Here is a 20265-nt window from a genome sequence, read left to right as displayed (position 1 = left end):
GAGCTCTAAGGGATTCATTTTATCATGTGGAAAAGTTTAAGGGTGGAAAATGCTTCTCACCTTACCATCTGGCAGCTCCACATATCCTTCAATATCTGTCAGTGATGTTTTTCCAAACCTACCCAATGCCCCTTGTAATTTCAAGCCAGTAAAAGTGAGAGCCATCCTCCAAAACCTGGATACACAACCATCAAAATTATGTTCTAATTAGTTTTTCCAGTAGAATTATGTCAGCCTTTTTGTAGGCACCAAAACAACTGTAAAGATAGATCACTGTTTACAGAACAACCCTAACTGTTCCTGTCTCTTCCACATATGTCAATACAGTTGTGAGAAGTGATAAAAGTTTTTAGTTTTTAGCCAACCACTGTACTCTTTCAGACAAATCAATAAATGTGGTTAGTGCTAACTATGATTTCCTCAAAATCTGATTTGGAAAAACAATCCAATTTTTTAAACAACTAAAGTAGCTTTGTTTTTCCAAATTACTGTTAAAGATAACTACAGTGTGTCTAGGATCAGACTAACAAGCAACCACCGTTAATTAAAAACTAAAACAAATGAGTGAAAAGAGAGCTTAAGAGCACAAGTCCAGAACTGATCTTTACCACTGTAAGCAAAAAAAAAAAAAAAAAAAGAATATAACTTATTGCATATTGGTTACAAATCAATGGGGGTTAAGTGCATTTTCATTTGCTTCTTATATTTTATTGCTGGTTGAGTACAATACATGTAACTTATATCTATGGGTACTGCCATATCACCACCATTTTCACTCCCAGAAACTGCTCTCAGAAGCCGTTTGAAGGCAATCTATGACTGTCTTCACTTTCGCCAATTTGAGGTGCTAAGAGCAAAGAACAAAAATCACCGTCTACCCCAGTTTCCACAGATTCCAGAGGAACAAAAATCTCACCTGCCAGTTCTCACTGCTTACAAGGTCTAAGACAGCTAATAACAAAAATGTTGAGTAGTGTGGCATTTTGCACTCTTGACTACCCCCTGAAAACCAGCAAGGAAACTGACAAAATTCTTCTCAGTTCCACTTCTGCTTTTTTGTTTGGGCTACTGAAAAAGAGTTGCAAGGGAGCATTTTATTTACAATACATGAAGCTCAGGAGTTGGAAGAATGTCGAGGCACGAGCTCTTTCCCATGAGCCACACTATCTCAAACTAAACCAAAACCTAGCTTCACTCAGCTGTCCAACAGGGCCTACGTCAAGGAAACACAGACATTTGGAGATGTTTTCAAAATGGGTCAAAATTGTAATGTCTTTATGGACTTAAACATTTTATATTATTTGAAATCATAGTTGATCATTTTTCCATGATTCAGAATGCTTTATATTAATGATACTTCCATTCACACATCTACACAATGATTTGCCATGATCTGCACCAAATAGGCATAGCTATTTCTTTAAAAAATCAGGAAACAGCCCAGCTTATTCTACACATGAAAGATAATTTGATCTGATGCTGACATTGCCCTTGAACATCCCCACAAAACCAATGGGTTTCCAGTCACCTTAGAAAGCCGAGATGATTAATTTACACAGTTAATTAGCTATGTTCCTGCTACAGAGGAAGCACTCAACAATAACTGTGCAAAGATTCCTTTGGAGTTGGGTGGGTGGATTTAGGCTTCCTATAAGCAAGCATTCCTGCTTTGTACTACTTCTGGAATTCCCACTTCCTGAAGACAATTATATTGCATCTTCATTTCCCCACAGCACCTTCTTTCCCCCTTCCTTCTCAATGAACAGTAGAGAAGTTCTTCCATTTCCCAGGCAGTTGTCTGTCAGCAGGCTTTTTTTTCCCTCTCCCCTCCCCCCCCACTGCAACAAACTAACATGACAAGATAACAAGGAGTGACTAGTGTGACATTCTGTTTTGGCTTTTGCTGATTGGCTTGCTGAAAGAACTACTAGCCACTGCTAAGAATAGGTGGCTGGTGGGGCCATTGGGGTAACTGTGCATCAGTGCAAAAAGTATTATCAAGGTGGAGGGACAAAGCCTGCAGTCACTGAATCAGATCCCTATCAGTACTTTCCTCATGTGGATACCTTTTTGATCATCTTTCTTTAAAAAAATAAATAAACCAGTAGTAGGTGGCTTACTTGATGTGGCCTGAACCAGATGTGGTAAGTTGTTCTTCATTTTCTGGAGAAAAAGTGACTTTATAAACATCTTGTGAAAATGCTTTCGATCTCAAAATAATCTTTTCCTGTTTCCAGTCCCAGACTGTCAATGTATAGTCAGGGCTACTCCCTATAGTGGCTATCAGGGTTCCAGAACGGTTAAAGTCAGCAAATGCATATGCCTCTTCTGTTCCACCTAGAAATAAGGCAAGATAACCAGTTTCTCAGTGCAGTGTGCATGACCAAGAAAACATCCCAATTTACCAGCCAGCAGTCTTATCAGCTACTAGGCTTTACAAATGACAGATACAATTCTGAAATAAGAATTTTAAAAATACAAATAAGCCATAAAATGGAAAAGTGTCACTTGTTTCCAAGACATGCGTGCATGCATGAACACATATGTCCCTACATATATACATACATATGTATATGAATTAAAAGCACATGTTTTTATTAGAACTGTGCAAATGATCTGATGAGGCAATGCTCATGAGAAGAGCTACCCTTGGTTCTGCTCCTTGATGCTATAAAGCAAGTAAAACTTGAAGCCTTGCCATGGCCTAGTTTTTATGCTTTCTCCTCAGAATCAACATTCCAAGAATATCCCACAGAACTCTATTTTAAATTAAAACTCCTTCCAGTTATTTGTGAATTCATGCCATACAGATTAGAAGAATTATGAGAAGAACCTTCAATTAACTGTTGGCAATAAGAGCACTCTTGTTCAGAGTTCTTGCCACCTAGCCATGATTTTTCCCACAGTAATACAGTCTATTCCCATCCTCTCTCCCCAATCCCCATCTCCCCAACAAGCACTCAAATTTCTGTGGCAATGGAGAATGCTCAGGCCTTATTGAATTGTGTGTGTTGGGGGGGTTACCCCCTGAGTGTTTACTTTCTGAGCTTTGTCTGTAGGCCTAGAATCCTTGGATTCCTGCACAGAGGTGATGCCATTTTTATTACATAAAGATCAGCACTTGGAAAATGAATTCACTATTACAATATAGAACTGAACACAAATCATGTAAATTGTATGTTTCAGTTCTATATACTAATATAATTGTAAAATACAAATATTTAAATAAATAAAAGTAAAGGTAATAATTTGTAGATGCTACAAAACATGATTTGTCAGCTGTATCAAGTCAGCTGTAACATTCTTATATCTTAAATTTAGAACACACTAGAAAAATAAAATGAAATGAAATATACACATGCTGTCTCTTTATGGTAACAGGCAGCTCAAATGACATAAAATATGCTGTGAAAACATGGGGCCATTTCTTAATTTATTGCCATTCTTTCAATATTTACCCAATCTCCATTTCTTTTTCTTTAGCACAAAGAAAGAAGAGCTTGGAACAAATGATTTTTTACAAATGAAATTATGTTCTGTGCCTTTAAAAGAAAGATGGTTGCTCTTTGCAACAGAACATATATTTATACAAGAAATTAAAATATAATATTGCTTTCAATTCTAAGACAGTTTCTTCTGCATTATTTGAAACTGTGAAAGCCAATACATTTTAACTTACCTCGTAATATTCTGTATGGCCTTAAAGAAGGATACTCATAGATAACCATGTTGGGTTTCCAACCTTTTTCTCCTACTGCAAAATGAGTTCTGTCAGGGTGTGCCTAATAAAAGATATTTTTCACTTAGTAATAATCTTCTTAGAATTCCTCCACTGAAGTACATATTTAGCTGTTTTGATTTGTCCCCCATCTTTCAGTCTGAAAGGGTCTCACATGCAGCTTACGTAAAACAAGAAGACCAAGCTGTGCCTTTATTCTTCAGAAACCAGTACGACCCTGAATTACCATTAAGCACAAACCTCTTCCCTCCAGGACTTGCAATCCCAAGGACAAAGAAAAAACTTGGCCTTCTACTGTGCCTCACTGTAAAATAGGTACTGTGCAATTATGGAATGGATTCTAAATACCAGCAGTATTTAGAAATAGAGGTGGCCCTCATTATCCACAGTATCACACATCCATGATTGGTAATTATAGATTGAACCTCAGTGTACACATAAAAACACATCCATGGTTTTGGCTTTGTTTTTTGTTGCCTAATGCACATACAAAGTGCCACACAGGTTTTGTACAAGCGTAAAGTAGATTTTTAAAGTGACAGGGTTAGACCATCTGTGCATACGTGTTAGACCATCTCTACATTTTGTGTCTCTTTCACAATCTCGGTGGAGGGGCTCTTGATCATGCCAATGGATGCTAGGAGCAATACCAAACAGCAACCCAATTAAGCGGTCCCTATAGCAAGATGGTGAAAAAGCTGCCTGGCACAAAGAAGGCAGCATGAGCTACACAGTGTAGCAAGGCAACTCCTTCATTGTCAGCCGAGCAAGTCAGGCCAAAGGTGAACAGGTACCACGAGGAAGCCTTGTGGAGCCTTGTGACCGGGATGACCCAACACTAATCAGTTGCACTCTAGCAAAGAGGAGCAGCAAACACAAGTACATTGCACAGACAAACACTGTGGAAATAAGAGGCAAGAAATGGCATGTTGGAAAAAGAGGAGAACCTTAAGCTCTGTAATGTCTATATGCTGAAAGTCTCATAATTCATGGCTTTAAGATCCATCATTTTATGCTGGAACAGAACCTGTGAATAATGAGGGCTAATGGTCCATTTTCTTATTGGACCCTGTTTTTACAAAAAAGGAATGAATAAATCATCATGTTGCTATAAATGCAGTAAAAATAATGCTTCATTCAAACATATGTCCTAAAATCATTATATTCTGGAAAAAATTATTACATGTATTGACTTTGAAAGTTTTTAATATTTTTGGATGTCTGTATTCTTTTGAATTACACTCTTATCAAATGGAAATTGATAGCTGGACAACAGAATTGGGTTCTCCATGTCCTTCTTACTGCTAAGAACTTATTCTCCAACAGAAAGATAAGTAATCAATCAAGACCTGATGTTACTTGTAACTTTTGAATGAGATGCTTACAGATGTAAACTACATATGGAAGATTATATTGAAATATGGCCATCCTTTACTGAAACTATTGTGTAAAACTCTGCTTACATATACATGCATGAGATGCTATTACATATTTTTTCTGTTTGTTCTCTTAATTAAACAAAAGCAAAAATAAAAAAGGAAGGAAACCCCATTAAAAATTCTGCATATTTTTCTGCCAGTAAGAACTTAAGCAAAAATCCTTATAAGATATATGTCATACCGTGATTACACCAATCCCTCCACCACCTGTGCTTCGAAGGTATCTCTGATAGTTCAATTTCAAATCCAGAAGAACTAACTGATTGCCAGCTATGTAGAGAAGAGTCTGACTATCCAGCATTTGGAGGTTTGCCCGTCTAGTGCAGTCATATCCAAAAGAATGCCTGAGGAATGCTCACTAAGGAAAATAAATGATGATGTGACCTAGGTTTATTTCCTCTGTATTATAATAAATGTACCATTACATTAATGAAGGACAGCAATATATTGTGCATAATGAAAAAAGCCAGTATGGTGTGTTGGTTAAAGGACCAAATTAGGATCGGAAAATTCCAAGCTCTAGTTCATCATCATATGGAAAATTCACTTGGGAATTGCAGCTGGTCACTCACTTTTAGCTCAGTGTGCAGGATAGGGTTATTGTAGTTGGGAAAAGTAGAGTAAGGGAATGCTATGTCCTAGAGTCATAGAGTTTGAGTGGACCATTGAGTCCAACCTGATGGCTCAGTGCAGGAATCCAAATTAAATCATCTCCCAAATGGTTGCTTAGCCTCTACCTAAATACATCCAACGAAGGGCACCTCAGTGCTTCTCTCAGTAATTATTCCATCACTGAAATGCTCTTACTATTAGTTTTTTTCTAACATATAGTTGAAATCTGCTTTCTGATCACTTAAATTCTTTTCTTCAAATTCTTTTAAACCATGGGGAATAGATTATAATCCTTTGATCGTTCTTGTTGCTTTTGCTGAACCTGCTCACTTTATCTGAATACTGTTTTTAAAATGCTATGCTCAGAATTGCACAAAGTGCTCAAGGTAAAGGCTGACAAAGCAGAATAGAGTAGAACTAATTGTAAGCAACTTGTTCTACTCTGTACTGCTTTGTCAGCCTTCACCCTGAGCACCATACTTGGAAACTATGCTTGCATTCCTGCAGCTTATAATTTTTTTTTTTTTTTGGCAGATTACACTACTCACTCATATTCAGTTAACCAATCAACTACTATGCCAAGACCTTTCCTGCAGTTATTATCATGAAGCCAGGTATTCAATCCTCTGCCTGGCACTGATTTCTATTCTTTTCATCCCGTTTTTCTAACCTATTGCTCTGAATTTTATTTTATCCCATCCAATTTTGTGTCATGTGCAGATCTGATAAGCATTCCCCTCCATTTATTAGCCCAGTCATGAATAAAAATGTTAGCGCACTGAGCCAAAGCTTGAATACTGGGGCACGATGCTCAGTACCTCATTCCAATTTGATAAAGAGACCTTTATGAGCACTCTTTTTGTATGATTTTCCTATCCAGTTAATTGCCCTATCATTTAAGCCCACACCTAATTAGCTCGCTAATCAGGATTTCATGGAGTATTTCTATCAAATGCTTTGCTGAAATAATGATACATTACATTTATAGCATCTACTGAAGGAAGCTACTGCTTCAAAAATGAGACAGTGTTAGCGTAGCAAGACTTGTTTTTGACAAATCTATACTGTCTTCTGGTAATTACTTCAAACTGCTTACAGACAGATGTCTTTACAAATGTCCCTGGTATTAATGTCAGAATACTATTCTGTAGCTCCCTGGATCCTCCTTTTTCTCCTTTTGAACATAAAAATGACATTTGCTTTCTTCCAATCATCTGCTATTTCATTCATTCTCAAGGATTTCTTAAGGATAATACATAACAGTTTGCCCAAAATATCAGCAAGTTCCTTCTGTAACCTACAATGCAATTTATATTACCCTAGCCGATTCAAAGTAAGCAGATATTCCCTGACCAATCTGAAGCATTAATCCTGCCCCTTCATTCTATTCTTCACAGCTGCCTGGTGGAACACTTACTCACTCTCCTGTTTAAGACAGATAAAATAGGAATTGAAAAGCTTTGCTTTTCTTTGTTACCCATTAGCATTTTTCCATTTTTATTTAGCAGTTAATATACTGATTTTTCCTCTTTTTATGTGAAACATATCTAAAGAAGCCCTTTTCTTAGCATCCTTTGGCAAGGTCAGTTCAATGTGAGTTTAGCTTTCCTGATATACAGTACCTTCTATACTTTGGGGCAATCTAGATGTACTCTTCCTTGCTAAACTTTCCATCTTTCCACTGTGTGCGTCCTTCTGTTTTCCATTCTTCATTACATTTTTGTGTAATAGTTGCATCTGCTGCCCTCCTTTTTCTCACTGGGATTGTTTGCAATTGTGCTTTACAATCTCCTTTTTTTAGGAAATTCCACGACCTTTCCTGCAGTTCTTCCTGTTCCCATTGGCTTCTCCTTTCATTATCATTGCTCTAAGTCTGTTAAGATCCTTTTTTTTTAAATCCAACATGTGCATCCAAATTCAGATTTATTTTCCTTACAAAATTAGAATTCCAGCATTATAAGGTCACTTTCCTCCAATGTTCCTGCTATTTCTACTTCCTTCACAACAGCCTTTCCTTGTGTGTTTTTCTTCTCTGAAGGAGAAAGTTGCCAAGAAGACAGGTTTTCCTCAAAGAACCATTCATGGCAGAAGTCATCACTTAGTGACAGAAATTCTGGTCTCAATTGCCGTCGTAACCCAAGGACTACCTGTAGTTCTTAAGACAGCTGAACCAGGGAAGCAGTTTAGTCAAGGTTTCACTAATCAACAATGTTCATGTAAATGTTCATTCCACAGTCATCTCTGGCCAAAATGATTTTGCAGGTATTGAAATAATAATTTTAAAAAATCTAAAGTGGTTTGAACAAATATGGAAAGAGTCTAGGTGTCATGAGTAATGAAAACACTTGAAAAAATTGTCCATCTCCAATTAAACAAAATTTCTTGTTTCACATTCCTTCAAACTCAAAGATTTGCAAATAATTTTCTTATATAGCAGTGCAGTCACTGATAAGGTTCATATTGTCCTAAATTATGATTGCTTTGTTTTGAATTAGTGTATTTGTTGAATCCAGCCACTGTGGTTTATTAGCCATGATTTAAGGCTTAGCATTCCAGTAGTAATGTATGGCTGTGAGAGCTGGACCATAAAAAAGGCCGAGCGCCGAAGAATTGATGCCTTTGAACTGTGGTGCTGGAGAAGACTCTTAAGAGTTCCCTGGACTGCTAGGAGGTCAAACCAGTCAATCTTAAAGGAAATCAACCCTGATTGCTCATTGGAAGGATCGATAATGAAGCTCAAGCTCAGATATTTTGGCCACCTAATGCGAAGAGAGATCTCTTTGGAGAAGACCCTGATGCTGGGAAAGATTGAAGGCAAAAGGAGAAGAGGACGGCAGAGGATGAGATGGTTAGATAGCATCACTGAAGCAATGAGCATGAAACTGGGCAAACTCAGGGAGGCAGTGAAGGACAGGAAGGCCTGGCGCAATATGGTTCATGGGGTCACGAAGAGTCGGACACGACTTAACGACTAAACAACAACAACAACAAGGCTTAGCATCTTAAACACTGGAATGTATTCTGTAACTTATGACTTGAGATTTAGCATTCACCTACTACTTTATGAAGAATTTATTGCACCTACATTTAAAAGTATATCCTTATTTAAAGCAGCTAAATATGAAAGAAAGGAACACAATTTTTGTCTCTCATTGCATCCCATTGAAGACTACCATACATGTGTTTTTCTTTCTTTTTACTTACACAACTCAGTGAAATAGATTTGGCTAGCAGAGACCATCTATTAAAGCCTTCCAAGACTATGAAGTAATTTAAACCCGTTTCTTCAAAACAAAACCAACACCTTATTTAATGAATCTGTAAACCATTAATGTACTAAATGTATTATTTCCAATATTGATTTTTTTAAAAAATTCTTTCTTACTTTAGTTTATGATAGGAAACTCAAATCCTAAATACATGGAGCCCTGGCAAAAATGGATACATGAGAGAGAGCAGGTTCACTGGTATGCCAGAATCTGGAGTCACATATGGATATGAGCACAGTTCTTCATAGTTATAGTAAAAGTTTTCAGAGATCCTCTTCTCTACTACTACTTTTTTCTTCTTCACTGGTTCTGGGGGTTTTTCAGGTTCTGGTGGTGGTTCTTCTTCTGAATTTCAAAAATGCCATCATAAAAACAATATGTATACTTCAAAAAAATAAAATGCTAGTATTTGTGACAATGGATATATGTATTTGCTTTTTTCCACCAATATCTAGGATATTGAAATATAACAATATATTACTATGCTATAATACATACCTAGCTTCAAAACTGATAATAAAGCATTTACAGAAAGACAGGAAATCTGAACCCTAACATTATGTTTTTAACAGACTGGCTAGACAGACTAAGAATAGTAAATCTGATCTACCAAATGGCTAAGAAAGAAACATTCATTTTAAAAACAATTCTAGTGGAGTCCTTGGTGCTCTTTGAGCTTGGTTGCTTGCTTGCATACATTTCAATACCCAACTAGGTAACATCAGCGCTACTGAGCACGGGGTTTTCTCCTTGTTTTATACAATAGCTTACCCTGTCAGTGTTGGTGGGGGAGTTTCTCCCTGGTAGTTTCTTGATTAAGCTATTGTTTTCTGCTTGTTTGCCTGGTGTTAATCCCTGCTTATCTGGGTGTTGGCTGCTGGAAGGGATGTCTTCTGGTCTTTTTGTTTCCTTCTTAGCTTTTTGTTGTCTCTTTTGAATGGTGTATAATTATGGTGTGTAAATGGTATGTAATATGGTTTATTTCTATATGTCTATTGATGACTTATGGCTTCAGTAGACACAGAAATAAACCATATTTACACACCATTCCAAAGAGACAACAAAGAGCTAAGAAGGAAACAAGGACTACTTGTAGCTAAAAACAAAAATATCCTTTCCCCCAGGTGCCATACTAAACAGCCTGGAAGCTCAACCCCCATCCCATCCCAATGCTTGAGGGAAAAGCCAGGTCTTCACAGCTCTCTAGAAGGCTAAAAGGGTAGGGATCCCTTGGATCTCACGTGAGATGCTGTTCCAAAGGGCTGGGGCAGCCACCAAGAAGCCATGCCTCTGAGGTCCCATCAGGTGGCAACATTTAAGGGAGGAGACCTGGACCGTGCCCACCCTATCTAAACTAGTAGGATGGGCAGATACCAGGCAGATTACCAGGAATACATGCCCAAATCCCAGATGTTAATTACCTATTATTTTTTTCATTACTTAGCTTTGAAAGTAATTGCACAAAAGAACTGAACAGAGGGAGAGATGTAAAAATACACATTTCAAGTCCACAGATTGCTAAAAACACTTACCTTCACTTGCAGAGCTTCTCACATCCTCATAATCTTCTTCAGCTAGCTTTTCTTCTTCCTCACCTTCAGGTAATGATTTCTTTTCTGCAAGTAAGAAAATTATGACACATATATAAATACATACATACTTACATACACACGTACACACACATACACAAAGATTTTTAAGTTACCTTTCAGCCCAAATGGGGTCCTAAAGTGCCTTATATTGTAAAACATTAAACAATGCAAAAGATTAAAACAATTTTCACATGCAGAAAAGCATGAATGACAAAATACTTAAAACAAACACACACAGAGAAAAGGCTCAATGTATTTTAAGTCATTCATTCAGTAGGTGCTGGTTTGCTTTCTTTAGAAAAATTATTCTACCAACCAAAGTGCCATCACAGAAAAATTCTGCCCCAGACTTACAGCAATCCAGCCTCACTTGGTGGCGGGATATAGGAACAGCAGTGTTAAAATGTTTTATTTGCTTTGCTTGAAAATATATAGATATATCTATGCCTAATTTATGGACGTAGTCAATGCAATTCAGGGAGCAAGACAGAGCAAATAATAGACATTACACTAAAAAAAAATGCACAATATGATCCTAGTATATGCTGTCTATGACATATACTGAGCTCAAAAATCAAATTCTAGATTAATTTTTCTTCAAAAAATATTTGTGCCTCAGCTTTTCCATCCAAAGAAAATCTGTAGCAATTGGTACCACATTCCAGATACATTCGGTAAATAACATTGCAAGCATGTCTCTATAAATTGAATGATAATTTGAGAAGGTTGGTGACCCCAAAGCATATTCACAAGAAGAACTACAGGTACTTTAGTCCTTGACTTATGACAGCAATTGGGACCAGAATTTCTGTTGCTAAGTGATACAGTCGTAAAGCATGACAGCATCAACAGCATCCCTACAGTCCCAGTTGCTGTCATTAACTACATCCCACCGTTGTTCCCCTTCATGGATCACTGCCTTGTCGTGGCGAAGGGGCTTGCGTAACTCAGTGAAGCCATGAGCTATACCGTGCAGGGCCACCCAAGACGGACAGGTCATGACAGAGAGTTCTGACAAAATGTGGTCCACTGGAGAAGGAAATGGCAACCCACTCCAGTATCCTTGCCAAGAAAACCCCATGGACAATGTTAAAAGGCTAAAAGATATGATGCCGGAAGATGAGCCCCTCAGGTCGGAAGGTGTCCAATATGCTACTGGGGAAGAGCGGAGGGCATTTCCAAGTAGCTCCAGAAAGAGTGAAGCGGCTGGGCCAAAGCCGAAAGGACGTTCAGCTGTGGATGTATCTGGAAGCGAAAAGAAGGTCCGATGCTGTAAAGAACAATATTGTATAGGTACCTGGAATGTAAGATCTATGAACCAAGGCAAGCTGGATGTGGTCAAACATGAGATGACAAGATTGAACGTCGACATCTTGGGAATCAGCGAACTGAAATGGACGGGAATGGGTGAATTTAATTCAGGTGACCATTATATCTACTACTGTGGGCAAGAAACCCTTAGAAGAAATGGAGTTGCACTCATAGTGAATAAGAGAGTGGGAAAGGCAGTAATGGGGTACAACCTCAAAAACGACAGAATGATCTCAGTGCGTATCCAAGGCAAACCATTCAATATCACAGTCATCCAAGTCTATGCCCCAACCACTGATGCTGAAGAAGCTGAAGTTGACCGCTTCTATGAAGACCTACAACACCTTCTAGAACTAGCACCAAAAAAGATGTCCTTTTCATCATAGGGGATTGGAATGCTAAAGTAGGAAGTCAAGGAGTAATCTGAATAACAGGCAAATTTGGCCTTGGAGTACAAAATGAAGCAGGGCAAAGGCTAATAGAGTTCTGTCAAGAGAACAAGCTAGTCATAGCAAACACTCTTTTCCAACAACACAAGAGACGACTCTACACATGGACATCACCAGATGGTCAATACCGAAACCAGATTGATTATATACTTTGCAGCCAAAGATGGAGAAGCTCTATACAGACAGCAAAAACAAGACCAGGAGCTGACTGTGGCTCAGATCATGAGCTTCTTACTGCAAAATTTAGGCTTAAATTGAAGAATGTAGGGAAAACCACTAGACCACTCAGGTATGACTTAGATCATATTCCTTGTGAGTACACAGTGAAGGTGATGCATAGATTTAGAGGATTAGATTTGGTAGACAGAGTGCCTGAAGAACTATGGACGGAGGTCTGTAACATTGTACAGGAGGCAGCAACTAAAACCATCCCAAAGAAAAAGAAATGCAAGAAAGCAAAATGGCTGTCTGATGAGGCTTTACAAATAGCTGTGGAAAGAAGGAATGCGAAAAGCAAGGGTGAAAGGGAAAGATATAAGCAACTGAATGCAGATTTCCAGAGAATAGCCAGGAGAGATAAGAAGGCCTTCTTAAATGAACAATGCAAAGAAATTGAGGAAAACAATAGAATGGGGAAGACTAGAGATCTCTTCAAGAAAATTGGAGATATGAAAGGAACGTTTAGTGCAAAGATGGGCATGATAAAGGACAAAAAGGCAGGGACCTAACAGAAGCAGAAGAGATTAAGAAGAGGTGGCAAGAATACACAGAAGAACTATACAAGAAAGATCTTAATGTCCCTGATGTCCACGCTGGTGTGATCACTGACCTTGAGCCAGACATCCTAGAGAGTGAAGTCAAGTGGGCCTTAGGAAGCATTGCTAACAACAAAGCTAGTGGAGATGACAGGATTCCAGCTGAGTTATTTAAAATACTAAAAGATGATGGTGTTAAAGTGCTGCACTCAATATGCCAGCAAGTTTGGAAAACGCAACAGTGGCCACGGGATTGGAAAAGGTCAGTTTACGTTCCAATTCCAAAGAAGGGCAACGCCAAAGAATGCTCAAACTATCGCACAATTGCACTCATTTCACATGCTAGCAAGGTTATGCTCAAAATCCTACAAGCTAGGCTTCAGCAATATATGAACCGAGAACTACCGGATGTACAAGCTGGGTTTCGAAGAGGCAGAGGAACTAGAGATCAAATCGCCAACATTCGCTGGATCATGGAGAAAGCACGAGAGTTCCAGAAAAATATCTACTTCTGCTTCATTGACTATGCAAAAGCCTTTGATTGTGTGGATCACAACAAACGGTGGCAAATTCTTAAAGAGATGGGAATACCAGACCACCTTACCTGTCTCCTGAGAAATCTGTATGCGGGCCAAGAAGCAACAGTTAGAACTGGTCATGGAACAACCGATTGGTTCAAAATAGGGAAAGGTGTACGACAAGGCTGTATACTGTCACCCTGCTTATTTAACCTATATGCAGAGTACATCATGAGAAATGCCAGGCTGGAAGAATCACAAGCCGGAATTAAGATTGCAGGGAGAATCATCAACAACCTCAGATATGCGGACGATACCACCCTAATGGCAGAAAGTGAAGAAGAACTAAAGAGCCTCTTGATGAGGGTGAAAGAGGAGAGTGCAAAAGCTGGCTTGAAACTCAACATTAAAAAAACTAAGATCATGGCATCTGGACCCATCAATTCCTGGCAAATAGAAGGGGTAGAAATGGAAGCAGTAACAGACTTCATTTATTTGGGCTCCAAGATCACCGCAGACGGAGACTGCAGCCATGAAATTAAAAGACGCTTGCTCCTTGGGAGGAAAGCTATGGCAAGCCTAGATAGCATATTAAAAAGCAGAGACGTCACCTTGCCGACAAAGATCCGCATAGTCAAAGCTATGGTTTTTCCAGTAGTAATGTATGGCTGTGAGAGCTGGACCATAAAAAAGGCCGAGCGCCGAAGAATTGATGCCTTTGAACTGTGGTGCTGGAGAAGACTCTTAAGAGTTCCCTGGACTGCTAGGAGGTCAAACCAGTCAATCTTAAAGGAAATCAACCCTGATTGCTCATTGGAAGGATCGATAATGAAGCTCAAGCTCAGATATTTTGGCCACCTAATGCGAAGAGAGATCTCTTTGGAGAAGACCCTGATGCTGGGAAAGATTGAAGGCAAAAGGAGAAGAGGACGGCAGAGGATGAGATGGTTAGATAGCATCACTGAAGCAATGAGCATGAAACTGACCAAACTCAGGGAGGCAGTGAAGGACAGGAAGGCCTGGCGCAATATGGTTCATGGGGTCACGAAGAGTCGGACACGACTTAACGACTAAACAACAACACCGTTGTTAGGAGGGGCAACTTCCTGCCGGCTTCCCATAACCAACTTAGTGAGCAAGCCGGCAGGCAGGTAAGTGGCTGCTGTCAGGTGGGGGAGGGCATGAGGGAGTGCACAAGGGTATGAGGGAGCACAGTGAGGCTTGGGGAGAGCATACGAGGGTGTGCAGGAGTGCATGAGGATGTAACAGAGGCACATACTCCCTGAGCCTCACTGCGCCTTCTTCGCATTCTCACGTACCACGCAACCTCCCCAAGCCTCCCTTGTACCCTTGCGCACCCCTGAGCATCCTCCCCATGCCTCACTCACAGCCTCGTGCACCCCCATGCACCCCCCATGCACCCCTTGCACCCTCCCAACCCTTGCCGCATCTCTCTCACACCCTCACATACACCCTTCCACCTGCTTGCACCCTCCCCAAAGCTCATGGCGCCTCCCTCATGCACCCTCCCTGAACCTCTCCATGCCTCCCTCACATCTTCACACACCCCATTGGACCCAGACACATCTTCCTCAAGGGTCAGGGAGGGTGTGTGAGGGTGCAAGGGGGTGCAAGGGAGGCACAGGGAGGGTCAAGGAGAGTGCATGGGGGTGCACCAGGGTGCAAGAGAGGCACGGAGAGTGTCAGGGAGAGTGTGCAGAGGTGTGCGAAGGAGTTGTGGCAAGCATCAGGGTGGGGTGCACAAGGGTGCACAAGAGTACGTAGGGGTGCACGAGAGTGTGAGGGAGGTACAGCAAGGCTAGACAGACAGACAAGATAGACACATTTAAACAAGCAAGCTCTATTATTTGTCCTCTGTTTACAAATTATTCCCAAAGCACAGGAATTATTGTATTTTTCTATCTATCAGCAGTATATTTTTATCTTAGTAGCAAATGCACCTAAAATGGCACTTGCCAATATTAACTGGCAAACAGTGCTCACCAACTGATGCTTCTTTGGTCTCTTCCTGCTGTTCTACTACAATCGATGCTTCTTCTACAGTTGGTGCCTCTTCTGATTTTTCACTTTTGTCTGTAAGCAATATCACAAACATCTTCAGTAGTAAATATTTTGATAATCTAATGCATGAATTCCACATTTAACTTTTCAATTTCTCCTAGGTAGCTGAGAAATATATGACAATTTTACTATATTTACAAGTTATTAGACATGTTAATGTGGAACCTTTTAAAATCAGTTTTTAATCAAGTTGAAGGATTACATGGAGCATTTCTGACAACAAAATCATTAGTGTAGTTAGAAGTTTTTTATTCATAAGATCTTATATATTTTAGAAAAAAACTGCCCCAAATTCTATAATCATCCCTTATTTTCAAATATAGAAATAGAATATTAATACATTTGCATTAACAATTTATGTATTGTTTTCATTCACAATGTGATTCTAGTTGCATAACTTGAAATTTACATATATTCACTGCTTTACTGATTGTTAGAAACACATAGCTTTGTACTTTCAATTCTATGAAACCCAGAAATATGTTTTTAGATTAAGGTTTTGTATAATTACAGTAATGGTTAAATCCACTCAGCATTTCTTACACAAGGTTTTTCAGACATAAATAGACAAACATTTGAAGACATAGGAAATTATTTCTATACATAAAATCTGGGGAAAAATTATCTTTTTTTAATAGTTTCAGTGAAGAACATTGGATTATCTGACCCCCTTCCAATTGGGTTTCATGCCCCTTCCAGTCTGGGCATGAGACCAAACAGCATCGATTGCACTAGTAGATGATCTCCGACATAAGCAGGATGGGGGTGGTGGATCCATCCTTGCTCTCCCTGAACTCTCAATAGCTTCTGATACTATCAATCATGGTATCATTCTGGACCAACTCCAGGGGTTGGGAGTGGGCAATGCTATGTTGTGCTAGTTTTCTTCCTTCTTCCAGGGATGGTTCTATTCAGTCTTGCCCATGGCCCTTGCTTTGCAGGTGCAGCAGGACTTGACACTCTTCTAACTTCTGTTTAACATCTAAATGAAGCCACTAAGTGAGGTCATCCTCTGGCACGGGGTGAGGTATCATCAATATGTTGATGATACCCAGCTTTGCATTTCCACCCCAGGATGTGCAAGCGATGCCATGGAGGTTTGTTGTCTAAAAGCTCGGGGGGAGGGTGATGGTTGGATGTCCGTCTCTTGTTCTGCATGAGGTTTTGCACTAACCCTAATAGAACCAGTATGCAATTTGGGAGTCCTCCTCAACTCCCAGCTCCTGTTTGAGGAACTGGTAGCAGACATGAACAGGAGAGCCTTTGCATAGCTTCATGATGTGTGCCAAATGCACTCTTTCCTGGATCAGGAGGATCTTCTCACTGTCACTCACACCTTAGTCATCTCATAGATGGACTATTGCAATGCATTCTACATGCGGCTGCCCTTGCAGAAGCTGTAATTGGTGCAAACTGCAGCAGTGCTGGCAGTTACGAATGCTTCTTGATCTGCTCATTATGCTTCTGCTCTGCAAGCTGTATTAGTGTCAATATGTTTCTGGGTTCAATCCAAGGTGCTGGTGGTTACCTATAAAGATCTGCATGGCATAGGCCAAGTTATTTGAAGGACCACCTCTCTCCAACCACATCTACCCACCTCATCAGATCCAGCAGGAGAGGAGATCCCAATCATTAAAAAGAGTGCCACCTGGCAGGACCCAGGAAGAGAGCCTTTCCTGTCACTGTCCCTGCCCTGTGGAACATCACCCCTCAGATATCAGATTGGCCTTTCACAAGACCCTGAAGACATGGCTGGATCCCCAGGCTTGGGGGTCAGAGCGTCTATTGGACCCTGAGAATTTGCCTTATTGAAATATTTGTATTGTATCTATACTGATGCTTTTTTTAAAAAACCTCAGCTGCCAATTGTCTTTTTTTGGGGGGGGTTGGTTTTTGAAATTGTTAGTTCATTAGAGTCACTTGTTTGAGATGGGCACCCATATAAATTGACTGAATAAATAAATAAATTCTTGTAGTGTGAGATTTTGTTACATTTACATTGTTATTACTATACAGCAATATGACCTTCAAGCTGCAATTTATTAGCTGCCTATTGCTACATTGACCTGTTCTTGTCAGCAGAAGAGTATGTATTCAGCACCTCAGTGAATTGAATATTACTTAGAGTGGTTAAATCATAAACTTTCAAACACAAACTGCAAATTTCCTTTTGAATGAAGAACTATTGGATTGCATTGTCATGGGTTAAATTGGACTACTTGTATACTTATTTCTAAGCATGCTGTTGTACAGTTTTGCATGTACAGTGGTATAATTTCAATCTTTAAAGTTTTATACCAGTATAATCCTATAGGAACAATATTAATTGACACTAGTCACAAAATGCAGAAACTCCAAAGAAACTCTTCCTCATGCTGTTATTTTTACCGTAAAATCTTGATGGCTAAACTTTTGACTTCCTAATTTGGACCTCGTGTACAGTATTAACTTCTGAAAATCCTAAATTACTTTTGTTGGAAACTGTTTTGAAAGAGTCTATGTGCCCACTTTGTTTTTCCAGAAAGTTCAGTTTATTTTTATAAAGTTATATTAACACAGATATTGGTAATTTGCAAGAACGTTAGAATATAGGGTACAAATGACAAATCTATGGTCTTGTGTTTTATTTATTTATTAAATTTGTGTGCCACCCATCTCAAGAAGCCTTGTATGCCGCCCATCTCAAGAAGCATTTGTAACTGCCAGCACTGCTGCAGTTGCCACCCATTACAGCTTCTGCAAGGGCAGCCCCATGTAAAGCGCATTGCAATAGTCCATGTATGAGGTGACTAAGGCATGAGTGACAGTGAGAAGATCCTCCTGATCCAGGAAAGAGTTTTAAAAATTTAAAATGCATTTCTTATGATCATGAGATGAATTCATCAATTTATTTGTGTTTACTGCCCACCTCAGTGGATATTTAGGGAGGCTTAGGTATCGATGTTTTTATGCTGGAGATGTAATATATTTGAAGGGACCCTGACAACAAGACTTGGGTGTGTTCTTTGGCTGTCTCATTTTAGTTTAATATTCATCCTACTGTTAAAAAATTTGGGAAATAAAAATGAGATTTCAAGATGTAAGAGTGATATTGAATTATATACCAAAAACTTATGAAGTCCTCTGTGGATTTATTGTGTGCTTGGAATATATCAAAAAAAGATAATTTTGCACAGGCAGAAAATTATCATTATGGATTTAAAATCCTATATTGAAGAAATGCGTTCACACTCAGCCATTGAATTAGCTGCACATAGACAGAATGGAAAGACTGATCAATAAGATTCTATGTGGGCAAGGTTTAACTTGTAGGTTAAAAACTGAGCTACTTTTACACATTAACTTACTTATTAATTTGCTTTGCTTATTTCTTTTTTTATACTTTATACTTTGTGTTTTGTATTTTGTTGTATGTTTTGTCTGTTTCTTTCTTTCTTGCATGTTATAGCAATAAAAATTAAAATTTTAAAAGGCTGGTGTTTGGAGCGGTACACCTCAGGACAATAACTGCAGTTACTTCCTAGAAATGGCATTCACATATACTAAAAATTAAAGTGCAAGTACCAGGTGTTGCATTCAGGAAAAGTCGAAAAGCAACAGCAAGAAATGTTAAGTTAAAGCCACCTTGCTTTTTATAGCAAATCTGAGAAACACGCTTCTTTCTGGATTCTGTGCCCCCAAAAAAGGAGGAAGGGGTTGCAAATCGATGGTACTTGATCATGTTCAGCATTCTGCCCCCCTTCCAATTTGAAGACGAGATTTCGACAGTGTACTCCAATGGCTCTGAAGCCATTTACCATTCCAATAAAAGCATTCGCCTGTTCTTACTCTAACAGTGAGCAACTCGTATTGAAGTGTTGCTGTGAGAAAGGGATCATTTCGGAGGGAAGTATTCCAGGGTTAAGGGTGGGCAATTCCAAGATTAACGTCTTAAGTGCAAAAAGCAGGAAAGTTACCTTTTGCATCGTCGCCCTCTCGTTCCCCCTCCGGCTCCATTGTTGGTTGACGCTGGTTGCCCGGCAACCAAAGATAGGCGCGCGAAGACGTCTGGGAAATTGAGTTTCAAAACTGCGCGTGCTTGTGGCGCCTGCGTAGAGTGATAGGGTGCTGGTGGTGGTTTTAGTGGGTATTTTCCTGTAGCGATTCCGTCCCCGTAAACTTTGCTTCTGTGTTAATGGCTTTTGGAAGTCATTTTGGGTAGGAAGGAGATGGAAGAAATGTGTTCTTTATATAAGGAGATTTGGAGTGGTGTGGATAAGTTATTGAAGATTAATTGATAAGGAACAAGTAGGAATCAGTTTGTAGGTTGAGGTTCTTGTTTACTTTCTAGCTTTGCTGGGCTGCAACTCGCATGGGCGCGAGGCGCCACCCCCATTCATTGAGAATTACGGAAGCGCGGAGGCTGAGTTGTTTGATTAATCCGAAAATGCCTCCGCGTTCAATGAACTTCCTCTTACGGCATGTTAAAAGAAAATGCTTGTTCATTTATTAACTCTTGC

General features: G+C 39.4%; 1 protein-coding gene across 1 annotated transcript in view; it reads right to left on the bottom strand.

Moving 5' to 3' along the window:
• The window catches only part of CFAP44 (cilia and flagella associated protein 44), a 69869-nt gene extending 50107 nt beyond the window's left edge, over positions 1–19762 (bottom strand). Inside the window, exons 1-8 of the mRNA XM_088140894.1 lie at positions 19723–19762; positions 15689–15778; positions 10592–10675; positions 9236–9404; positions 5360–5522; positions 3680–3782; positions 2121–2337; positions 61–175 (exon numbers count right to left, since the gene is read on the bottom strand). Of these exons, the coding sequence (XP_087997020.1) occupies positions 61–175; positions 2121–2337; positions 3680–3782; positions 5360–5522; positions 9236–9404; positions 10592–10675; positions 15689–15778; positions 19723–19762 (981 nt within the window). The remainder of the gene's footprint in view (positions 1–60; positions 176–2120; positions 2338–3679; positions 3783–5359; positions 5523–9235; positions 9405–10591; positions 10676–15688; positions 15779–19722) is intronic.
• Positions 19763–20265: the final 503 nt, after the last annotated feature.

The sequence above is a fragment of the Python bivittatus genome, unplaced genomic scaffold (assembly GCF_059951505.1).
Source record: "Python bivittatus isolate LINGU-HERP-01145 unplaced genomic scaffold, Pbiv_v1 ctg000340_np1212, whole genome shotgun sequence".
NCBI lineage: Eukaryota > Metazoa > Chordata > Lepidosauria > Squamata > Pythonidae > Python > Python bivittatus.
Note: the sequence above shows the minus strand (reverse complement) of the source record. Positions and strands in the feature narration are given on the sequence as shown.